Consider the following 12,219-nt stretch of genomic DNA (forward strand, 5'->3'; position numbering starts at 1 on the left):
CGTGTGGCTAATCTACACAGAGTTCTACCCACAGATGTAGAACTTTTGTAATTTTACAGATGTTGGAAGTATACAAATATTTTAGATGTTAAGTATTAAAAATTGTTCCTCCCTTCAAAGAATGATGCAACAAAACATCCGCAGAATAACTCTAACAGGACATCTTTGCCATTTTTCATTTGCAGTTATGTCTTATTAATCAATATTCCTTGTTTTAAATTATACTATGGTTGAATCTGAAACCAGAAGAACTATCCACACACACACACCCCCCATCTAGCACAAAACTAAAAAAAAAAAAAATCAACAACAAAATGCAGAAAGAAAATCTAATAATCTTGGCACTAGTAGTCACCAACACTCACATTTTGGCTCCTGATATTTTTATCTTTCTGAGACAGTGCTGTTCCAAGTCTTACATGTCAGATTTTGCCTCCAACTAAGCACGCAGCAGCCAATTCCTCCTCTTCCTTTGTCCCGCAGCAAATCCACCCTCAAGCAATCCATCAGAGTAGATCCAAACCTGGAGAGGTGAAACTACAAGATACAGGGGAAAAGCTGCGGGACAGTTCTCTCTTGTGCTTCTAGAAAGAAACAATCAGGGGCAGCGAGGTGCCCAACACAGCAACACCCCCAGTGCCCTGCAAGCCCTTACTGGTGACTTGTGGGGAAGGCTGCAGGCAAGGGCAGCCCCTGGAAGGGCTCTTGCTTCTTCACCCAGCACCCACCAAGAGCACAGAGAAACAAGGGTACGGCTGCAAGGCCTTCTCCTCCTCCTCCTCCTCCTCCTCCTCCTCCTCCTCCTCCTCTGCCTGGCAGCTTTCACTTCTCCATGTGCTCTTCCTCCTTTTAGAGGCTTGACACAAAATCCACCCCCCCTTCCGCTCTCTGGAAGACCTCAGACTGCCAGACAGAAATGCACTGCTTTCTGCTCCACCATACAGAAAAACTGAGGTCCGTGTCTAGAGGACGGCAACAGTGACTCAAAATATCTGGGGACCGATTTTTTTTTTTAATGAAAAACAAAAAAAGCATATTCTTGCTTTATAGAAGATTTTTTCTTCCCCACACACATACCTGGTCCCTTCTAATTGGTTTTTATGTTGCCTGCTGTTCTTGACAAAAAACCTCTTTCTGCAGTAGAGAAATTTATAATTAAAAATGCAACATTCTCTGTGGAAATAACATTTGCAACACTATACAATTATTTTTCTTCAGGGTAACTCACATTAACACTAGTTGCACTTACAATAATTATTCAGATTTCTGTTTTTTAAATTATTGGATGAGGAAATATATAATATTAACACTCCAGCACATTAAACAAAAATATCCATTTCCTACAACAGAGACTTCTGCCTTTGGACTACATGATAATGCACCACCACAAATGAAAAGATAAAATTTAGTCAGGAAAGGAGAAGGACATTTCTCAGCGAGAAAGGTCACTAGCACGAGCAGTTCTGCTGCGAAGGGGGTGGGTTGTCTGTGAGTCGCATGCTCCTTCCAGAAGCGCCCCTGGAAGGGTCTGATTCTATACTCTCCGACATCTTTTCACAGATTATATCCACGAGACGCTCAAACACCTGCCTTACGTTGATGTTTTCTTTGGCACTAGCTTCAAAATAGTCAAAACCTGTGAGGAAAAAGTAGAAAAAAAAATCAATAGATACTGATGATAATGGAGATGGTTTTTAAAATACTAACCATTTTTTCAGAATTCACCTTGAGAAAACAAGACATTAGACAATTCTTAAGCTCAGTTGATTCCCACAATCTCAGAATACAGAGCAGAAATACTTCTAAAATTCATCAAGAAGAGTCAAAGGGACAAATGGATCCTGGTAAACACATCTGCAGATGATACAGATCTGAATAAACCCAGGACAAGGGAGTTACATCAGTGAAGATGCCCTGGGCTGCAGCTGCTGCTGACGTGCCACCAGGTCCCTCCTGGGCTGCCGGCTCACTCTGCGGACCACTCCTGCAGCCTGGCAAGAGCAAAGAAGCAAGATCGTGGTTGTACTCCTGCTGACCAACTTCTGTGCTTGTGAGCAAAACACTCCATGACTTTGGTCTTGTTTTTTTTCCCATTCTTTGTCTGTTTAGACGGAAAGCTCTTCAGGGTGATTAATACTCGCACAGTACACATCAGTGACAGAGCGCCTGTCCTGACAAGTGCCGTTCAGCATTGCTGCATTACAAATAACGTTGTGTGCCTCCCAGAGAGTAATTTCAGCGTCCAGGCGCCAGCTCCTAGCTGCAGCGATCAGTACGGATGCTCCAACACTGACCCTTTCTCATTAAAGAAACCACAGCGAGGCTGGAGTCGCGCCAAGGTGGGGATGGCACAGACAGCTATTCCTGCTGCCTCCTCCCGTTGACACCCCGTGCGAGAAGGAACCAGCCTTCTCACAGACGAGCCTGAACCCTGCCCCAGCCAGCAGAAAGGCGCTGAACTGTGAAGCATTCCTTTCTCTTCCTAACCCCAGGGGCCTCAAAGGCCAACCATCCCTTACAATGGCTGTTGCTTCTGTTCTACCAGGTTATTATATAGCCAACAGCGAGAGCTCAAGCACCACAGAGGATTTATTTTGCTGCATTCTGTTGGGCTTTGTTTTGGGGGCATTCTGTATGGCATTGCTTTTCTTTGAGTCTGCCACAAACAAAGGGAAAGACAAGTCATCTTAACTGATTAGTCTGCCACTGCTGGTAGACTGAGCCACCTTGACGTGTGAGATAAGGAGGTACCTACCCCATTCTAAGACTTTTTAAAAATCATGGGACAACAGGGGAAGTGATGGTGGAGATGTTCGCCTTGTTACTAAATAAGAACGGCTGTCCTGCATCAGATGAGTGTTCTGTCTGCCCCACTTGCTGCCTTTGATGATGATTAAAAGTGTGTATATAAAACACACAAGAAATCAGAGAACTGAACTTAGATATTGTCAGTCCAACATTGGTTTAGCTTCTGCTGTGGCTGAAGCTATTTTAGTTTAGCTCACGTTCAGGCCCATAACAATTTCTTCATCTGAATAGGAAATGATTTCGATGTTAATGTCACTATACAAACTTAGATAAACACACTAAAGAACAACCTTTATGTGAATCATTATGATGAAAGCTAGCAGTTTAAGCTATTAAAAAAGTCAATTAAAAAGATTCCTCCCACCTAACACAAAGTCATTTCAGATAATGCTGTACACGTTAGCACAGTTAATATAAGGAAAAACTGACTGATAAAACAAGATACATTTTCCAGCCCTTTTAAAAAAAAAATTTAGTATTTTGGGAGGCCACAGAAGAGGAGGACTGGGACAGCGCTTTCCAAAAGCACGGTTAGCTTTTGTTTTGCTCTGCACTGGAGTATGTTTCTCCAGGGTGAGCTGGACAAGTGTGAGGACAGGTCGGGAGCAGAACTGGGGATTCTTCAGCAGAACAGTTTCCTACTGATGGAGTCAGTTGCTATGGTAACTGTGTGCGCATGTGTGTTTTGAAGTGTCCCATACGTAAAGGATTCAGATTCTAGATGCCAAGTCTGTCTTTAAACAAACACATGAATTTTGGGGGAGAAAAAAACATTAGAAGTCCAAACAGGAGTGGGAGTTCCAGTAAAACCCTCTATTTGCCGTTACATTCTTCTGGACAAATTTTCAATTACTAACAGTGTAATTACTCTTGCAAAATATGTGGGCACACATGCATTCACAATGGTTTTGAGAGTCTGAAAGCCAAGTTTATTCACATTCATAGTTTCAAAAGCAAATTAAATTCTGAAGTGTAAAAAAAAGCCTATAACTGTTTTTGCAAAGTAACCACGTCTTTGTTTGCTTTGCTAGTCCTACATGTAAAGAATTATTATTACAATGGGAAATTAGAGGGTTTCGTTTGATATTTGCCCATTATTTGTTTATGATAGCAGTGCCTCAAGGATCCAGTCATGAATGGGACCACTTTGTGTTTAGCATACGTTGAATTTACACTTGAAGGCTCTAAACTTGCTGGCCTTTGCAGACGTGTTTTGTTGGTGGTGTTTTTTTTTTTTTACATTATTCATGTGAAACATAAAAAAATAAACTGATTGCTCTTAACTCTTTGGAACAGTGACCATCTTTTGGTTTATGTCACACACGTCCCTATCACAAAGCCATACTTTATACTCACCTATGAGCCGAGTTTCTATACCTTCCCTTCATTAAAAAAGCCAAACAAAAATAACAATAACAAACCCCCTAACTAATAAATACTCATTATCTGAGATTTAACCATAATTTGCAATTTGATCAAGGTCACACTTTAAACTACAACAACGTATGCAATGTGTATTGGAACTCCAGTACCCCCAGTTTAACAGTGTATTATGCACCCTCCAATTACTGCTTAAGAATTGAAGACAACATCAAATTTTATAAATTGGGGGTGATGGTGATTCCTTTGGGTCTGGTAAGAATCTCTACTCTTACAAGCTAAAGAAATATTTACAGTATGCCCACTGTAAAGGTCTCCACTGTTAACTGAATTTAATTTTAACAGGATTTACTTGCCACTATGAATTGTTTATAGCTAAATCTTAACACAGAAGTCCTGACTCCATATGAAAAAGATCATATATGCTATAATATATAAAGAAAAATGATAAATAAATGAGAAATTAGGATGATCATATTTTGCTGTTCCTTCTAAAGTTTTCCTTGCAATGCCAGCTTCCTCTCAATGGAATTGTTTTGCTTTGTCTATCCCACATCAATAACATAATATCATTTCCTTATCTGGACAGAGAAGTCTGGTACATTTTTAAAATATATTTTACTCAACTCTACAGTTCAGTTGTATAAACTTCTTTTTTCATTGTTTAGTTGAAAAAAAAAATTCTTCTACAAAAATCAATGTTTGCATTCTGAAAATGACTATATGGTACTTGGAGACCTGGAGACAGAACTATGTTTATGAAAAATTTTTCTCTTTTCATTCTGTGGAGCTAATAAAAGCTGTTCTCTCCAAACAAACTTTATCTCCTGTACATCCTTAGATATTAACTTTCCAGATACAGCAACAGTACCAAAAGGCAGTATTCAGCACTAAGCAAGTAAAACATGGTCCTAGAATATATTACACTGCTTAGTTGTGATACCATTATTAAAGTATTACTACTGGAAGGACTTTTTATTTTACAAATTAAAAGGAGCTCAGTATAAAGAAGCAGAGGAAAAAGAGTAGAAAGAAAAGCTTTAACATGTACCTAGCTGATCCGCCAGATGTTTCCCCTTCTCCACAGGAATAATTCTTTCATCCTCCATGTCACATTTGTTTCCGACCAGGATCACTTGCGCATTGTCCCAGGAGTAGGTCTTGATTTGTGTGGCCCTACAGCAAGTCAAAAAAGATCGTTACATTCCACCAGCTGTGCCAAAATACAATCATATATTAAGTATGAAAACAAGTACCATTAATGACAAAATCAACATCTCAAGACGGTATGTAGGTTAAAAGACAAACGACCAAGCTTACACATAAAGCAAGAATGCAGACTGCGTAATTTATAGCACCATTCTATTTTACTACTCCTTCACTTTGTGTGACAATAAAGTTTCTTGTTAAGACTTTGCAAGTGTTTTAAAGATCCTGAGATTGAGACAAAAAGCCAAATTGAATAATTTTTGAAGTCTAGGGACAAAAAAGCAGTCTTCTAAAGCTTATCCTCCTTCAGCTGCAATCTATCAAGAGGAAAAACAATCAATTACACCTGTTAAGGGTATTGTCCCTATAGAGAAAGCCATACAGTAGATACATACTTCATGCTACATTTACAACTTCCTATAAAACATCTAACAACAACAATTTGGAGCAGACAAAAAAAAAATGCTCATTTGCTGCTGCCCATTTGCTGCACAGTTTTAGTCACACCATAAGAAATTGTGGTTTGAGAGTCAAAACAGATGGAAGCATCAAGTCGTCTTTGCTTGAACAGGAAAACTGGTTCATGGAGACTGAAAATTGCATAGAAACGTAGAAACATATGCTAAAGAAACAGAAATTTACCAAATCAGGAAGATATGGGGTCAAGGTAAGGCTCTGTGAGTTAATACTTGAACCCAGCAGGATTAAGTGATACTTATGGCAGGAAACAGCAGATGCCATGACAGACGGCAGGTATCAGACAAATGCCAACTTCAATGACAGAGGGACCAAGCGCATGGGAGCTTAAGTAGGAGCACTGGGATGAACTTAAAGCCTCTAAAGCTCTCTATGGCTCATGTGCTGAAACTGGAGTGCAGCTAGCTGAGGATCCCAGGAGTCTGACCCTACATTTGGCCTCTTTATAGTTTTTCCTATGACAAAAAAAGAAGATTTTTTTTTTCTGTTTATCCTTAGGGTCCAGTCCTTTCCCACCATCCTCGGTGAGGTGTCACAAAGCCAATAGCAGAACAGTATTAGCTTGGTAGCATTCATTCTCATCCATTTTTTTCAGACTGGCCCAACCTATTTTATCTTCACCAAGTCAGCTCTATCTTTTAAGACTCCCTCCTTCCCAAAGGTAATTAGGCTGCTCTGCCAGAAGAAATACACTCCTTCCCTCCTCCAGTCCCTAACTCACCTTCCCACTCTTTGTCCCTTACCACCACCACTACAGTTTTAGGCAAACCCGCCATTTCTCCCAGGAGAGCCAGGAGTCCCCTCAGATTTTCACTTCTGTTTAGTTTCCTTCAGCTCCCTTAACAGTAAAGCACTCAATTCCTTCTCTTTTGAATTAGCAGGAGCCCCCAGCTCTGATCTACTAATGATAATTTTTAATTAGCTTGAGTTGCTTACTTGCCTTTTCCATGGAAAGCAGCCAGTCATGTTACTCTACAGGTATCTATGAAAAAGGGGGTCATTTCCCTGTGCAGCTCGCCTCGAAGCAGCAGCCTGTTTGGATGGCACTGGAAAACATAAACCTCACCCACGCCCACTGCACAAGCCCAGACCCATACTGCAACACGCAAAAAGCCCCAGGGACTTTGTGCAGTGAAACTTCTTACTCTTATTAGTGTCCTCCTGGAAAAGCACTCACTGTAATCCCAATTTTGGCTCCTCCACTTTCACCCTTTTGAGTGCTTCTATGTAGGCAAGCCGTATGAGAGCTAATGTGAGTCTGTGATGAGTTTACGCAGTACGCTGGGGTTTCTTATTAGGATAAACCTAATATTCATATTAGGAAGAACTTTTTCACTCAGAGGGTGGTAAGGCACTGGAACAGGTTGCCCAGAGAAGCTACGGAAGCTCCATCCCTGGAAGTGTTTTAAGGCCAGGCTGGATGGGGCTTTGAGCAACCTGGTCTGGTGGGAGGTGTCCCTGCCTATGGCAGGGGGGTTGGAACTCAATGATCTTCAAGGTCCCATTCAATCTAAACCATTCAATGATTCTATAATTCTCAAGGCTCATCAGAGAAGGGGGTAACCTCAGAAATCAACCAAAAGCCTAGGAAGATGACATCTCCCCAGTATCCCTCCATAAGCAATAGAGAGAAATAAAGTCTCTCCAGATTAAATTTAGAAGACCTATAACCAGGCTTCTCTTCTGACTCCCAGTCCTCTCTCTGGATTCATTTCAGCCCCTGGGGGGTTGTATGGGGGGACACTGCCAAATCTTAGCTATTTAAACAGAATTACTTAGAAAATGAAAAAGACAAAAGCATGAAGGATCTCCCACAGAAACTCATCCTTCTCCTTGTTTTGCACAAGCTAGTGAAAAACCTCTCTCACAGAACACTGACATTTACACTTACTAGGAATAAAAAACAAGCAAACAAACAAAGTTATAAAGAACACCTACAAGAAACCCCATCCCTCATACAAAAATAAAGGCAGCAATTTTCCAGAAGCTTTTGGAAAGGTAAATAAATAAATAAAAAGGCCTGTGCAATTGAGATGTTTCAACAAGTATCAGGGCAGTCTAATACACACACTGCGAAAAATATATTTCTGTGACACAATAACAATGCTGTGCCTTATTTGTGCTGAATTCCCCAAATTAACAATAAAGCATGGTTTCTGTGATTCACACTTAGAAGAAAAATAGCCTCAGGTTCACAGTTACATGGATATATCAACAGCCTAATTGGGAGATCAGCCTTAAAGATAAATAAAGCTGATGATTTTTGAACCCAGCTGTCGCTTAAATCTAAGTTAAATTTAACCAACTTTTTCTTTCCTTCTGTGAAATTGTCTAGATTGTCCAAAGCAGAGTTTCCATAATATTTTCTATTTACTCTACAGTATCAAATTCTGAGTATGTTCTAGTTTCGGTAGTTTCAAATGAGGTATAAAACCACAGATTTATCTACACACAAAACTATCAAGCCAATGTCAAATAATAACTGTCAAAGGAGCCTACTAAAAAAATGTAGAAAATGAGCTGAAAGCCATGAAAGCTCATTTAACCCTTTCATTTACCCTACAGGAAAGACGTCTTATTATTCAAACAAAATAATTAGTTATTTTCAAATATCAGGTAAAACCCATCTTTGCTTTTGCCCATTTATGCTTTTTTGACTGTACTCTTGCCACACTGCAGTAAGGAAATCACCCAGGCTTAATCTTTTAAGGCTTCTCGTACAATCTGTTGTACCTTTCCCAGTGAGGGCGCAAGAGAACAGGTTATGTCCTAGATATTCCCAAATGCATTTAAAATGTGTATTGTATTCTTTCTCAGCTGCATTAATTATCATTAATTGGGGTGATTCATGTGAATGAAAGACAGACGTTCTTCACGTTCATACACTACCCTGAGAGCTTGCCTAAATATCTGATAAGCAGCCATGATCCTCCTCATTCAGAAGAAAGAGTGCCTTTACTTGGTTTAGGTGAAGTATTTCTGGAGCGACACAAAGCAAACCAGAATCCTCTTTAGGACATCCACCCATAAGAAGCGTGCGGTAAAAAGATCACCCAAGGAAGAAATCATATAGCAGACTGGAAGAGATCTTTTCATTTCCCCTGTGGGCAGGTGAGGCCAGGTCAGGAGGCCGTTAAAACAGTCACATGCCAATGAGCCAGAGATGAGAGGTAAAGTGCACCACACGTATATGGGAGGCAGTTTTAGAGGTGATGTTGGAGCTTCGTGAAAAGGCTTGGAGAATAAGGCAGCTAGTGAGCACAACCTGCTACGGCAATTTGCCAGCTAGAGGGAGGATATAAGCTCTAAGGTGCTGGAGAGGTCTAGAAGGGAAAAGACTTCTCTCTCGTGGACAGCCGACTTTGCACAAGGCTGCCTTCCTGAAATTTCAGTGTAATTACGAAGATGAATTTTGAGATCTATGTGCACATCCCTATGAGCTCAACAGAAGGTAAGAGTTTGTCATGGGCGAGAGCTTACTTGGAGTGCTAGGTCTCTGGTTCAGCTGTTTGTTCATGCTTTTGCCTTGTTCTCTGTAGGGAATTCTGCAGGAAGAGATGGTACAAGAGAAAGCAGTGAGATGGGCCAAGACTCATGTTGACAGCCTGCTTACACAGCATCGTAAAAAACCTGAATCACTAAACAGCAGTAGTTAGGGCACCAGTAAGAAGTAATGGGCTTTAGGACTGGAGAACGTCCTACTGTAAAACACAAAGAGGACTACTGTACACAACTATCCCAAGCTTTTGTGAATGGGTACAATTTTAGGACCAAGGAATTATGTTCAGGTGGGAAATTCTTATCAGCCAATGAGAATGGAGTGTGATGGACAGCAGCCAAAAGTTAGTGGAAGGGGCATCACTTCATATTTTATTTGCTGATGATTTTCTTGAGATATCCTCCTAAGCTTGATTGTATTTGCTTTATGAACCCAGTTCCATGATCGCATAGCAGGTGGCCTACTCTTTTTATGCCAGAGAAACACAGTTTCCATCCACACACGCTATTTTAGAAATAACTGGGAAGGTTAACAGCTTCCTTGCTGGCCTTCCTTCACATTAACTGAGTACTGCTGATTTATTCTCAATGTCTAAAAGGTCAGCCTATCTGCTGCATTATGCTGCACTTATGACAAAATATTCAACTTATCAGTATTCTTTATTTGGTGTAGCTGGACACTGAAAAACGCATCACTAGCCAGCTAGGCTAGCAGGACACTTAAAAGAGAGAAGGGATGTATAGGATTAATTGCTTTAATTTCCTGAAACTTGCAGGATGCAAGAAGACCTGGGATGAGCGTAGCTGCTAGCTTTTGCATATATTCTAGGTGGATGCCCCATTTAATTTCAGTGAAGGTTGAAGTACGGTCTTAGAACTAGCATGGCAAGCCAAGAGGCAACTCGCGTATCGGGCCACACATCTTCCTTGCAAGGTGAAAAGCAGCTTGCAACTTTGCCGTTTCCTGGGAATCTAAGAGCAACATTGAGGGTAACAGCTTCGTTAGTGGAGAAGAGGTGGTTCGGGCACTTGTCCTCCCATCAGATCATCTCATGTCCCAAACATTCTGTGTCTAGTGCTCTTATGGAGGTCCTCCCTCTTGGGTACAGCAGGCAGAGCAGGAAGGCTCTCCTATCCACACGTGATGGACCAGACAAGGCAGGGCTGACCATCAGGGGCATGCTACTGACTTTGCAGCCTGTGTGGCTTCCCAATTGCTGCCACTCCATCCTCTCACCAGCACTGAACAGAAGCACTGCAGGACTGCTAAGGCTCTGTTTTTATCACTAGGCATGTTGTTGCTGTCTCACACTTGACCTGAAGAAGGGACTAGGTTCATGCAGATAAAGGCTCTGAGCTAAAGGAGCTCAAGTAGTAGACACCTTTATGTTCCAGGGAGAGCACAGTTCCCGACTGAAGACCAAATCCACTGTAAAGTTTTTTTGAAGCGTAACTGTATCACCCAGCATGGTGAAAAAAAAAAAAACCAAAAACAAAAACAAACCCAAAAAACCCAACCCAAACCAAAATCCTACCTACTTGCTGTGCTAGCAAATGGCAGAGGCTGATACAGCAACACCAGCACCAGACAAAAGTTTTTGTTTCCATTTCTTGTCCCTTCGGAAGTTTAGAAAGCAATTTTGCAGACTGGGAAAAAAGTACCTCTTAGCTGCATCGCCACTAGAGGACTCTGCTGGCACAGCGATGCTGGCTCTACGACAGTCCTCATCTCCTCTCCTGTGGATAAGCTTCAGAAAGGAAGGAAATGGGCTACCACAGGCCGAACTTATCAGCCCCACTACTTCATTTGGGCTCAGAATCTTAAAATTGGTTGCAAGGATTCCTGACATACAGAGTAAAAATACTGATGGTTCACCTCTGTCCTTTAGCTGACAAGGTGCTCTTAGCAAAGATATTCATGCAGCCCCAATGGCAGAGGAAGACATGAAACCAAATGTACAAAGCTGACCTTTCCTAATTCTTACTTGTGCACCATTGCCTTTCATGGAAGAGAGGTTAGACCACTTCCAATACAAAGCTTCAGGTTAAACTTCACCTGGACAAAACTTTAAAATGGTAGCAGCTCAGATATTGAGATTTGGTATTTTTTGGCTAAGTTAAGACTGATAAGTAAAACTTATTAGAAAGGAACTGTTATGGTTTGAGAGACCCATAACAATTTGTTGTCATTTAGACAATCATCTATCACCCGATGACCCCTCCCCATCTGGGAAAGGGAATTAGGAAAAACAAGGAAACCCGGGAGCTGAAGTATAAACAGAATTAATAGAATAAGATTAGATAATTGCCATTAACAGCACTAAAGAACCAATACCGATCCCGACACCAATACAGAATATGCAAAGATTATACTCAGCCGATTATATCAGTAGGAAGCTGTGCACTTCCAGCAGCGGACAGCAAATGTGGGACACTGCGAGTGCTACAGCTTCAGGAGGAAGGGAAGGCCTCAGGGCTCCAGCACCAGGGCACGAAGTTCTCAGGATGGCAGCCATCAAGGGAGAGGGAGAACTTTGCAGCAAACTTTCTAATTTATAGTGAATGTCACGTTGATGGTATGAAATAACCCTGTTGGCCAGCTTGGGTCAAGTGCCCGGGTCTCACACCTCCTCATCCCTGCACCTGGCAAGCTCGAAAACACTGAGACCTTGAAACCCACACTACATAGCTGGCTGTAAAGTAAATATTTTCACAAATTCAGACACAGGAGTCTTCTAAAAGTGCAGTCTTCCCAAGTATTAGAAGAGACATTAGTCCTGTGTCACTCAAACCAGGACAGGAACCAACAAACAAACAGACAGATGAAGTGGTCGTATATACCTTGTT

The 12,219-nt window shown here is 41.4% G+C and overlaps 1 protein-coding gene across 1 annotated transcript in view; it reads right to left on the reverse strand.

Moving 5' to 3' along the window:
• Positions 1 to 1,404: 1,404 nt before the first annotated feature.
• Positions 1,405 to 12,219, reverse strand: part of RAB3B (RAB3B, member RAS oncogene family) — a gene marked incomplete at its 5' end in the record, with an annotated part of 54,100 nt that continues 43,285 nt past the window's right edge. The window contains 2 exons of the mRNA XM_082484414.1: positions 1,405 to 1,636; positions 5,240 to 5,364. Coding sequence (XP_082340540.1) covers positions 1,449 to 1,636; positions 5,240 to 5,364 — 313 coding nt within the window. The 3' untranslated portion in view covers positions 1,405 to 1,448. The remainder of the gene's footprint in view (positions 1,637 to 5,239; positions 5,365 to 12,219) is intronic.

Source organism: Vanellus vanellus (assembly GCF_965231255.1).
Source record: "Vanellus vanellus genome assembly, chromosome: 5".
NCBI classification, from domain to species: Eukaryota; Metazoa; Chordata; class Aves; order Charadriiformes; family Charadriidae; genus Vanellus; species Vanellus vanellus.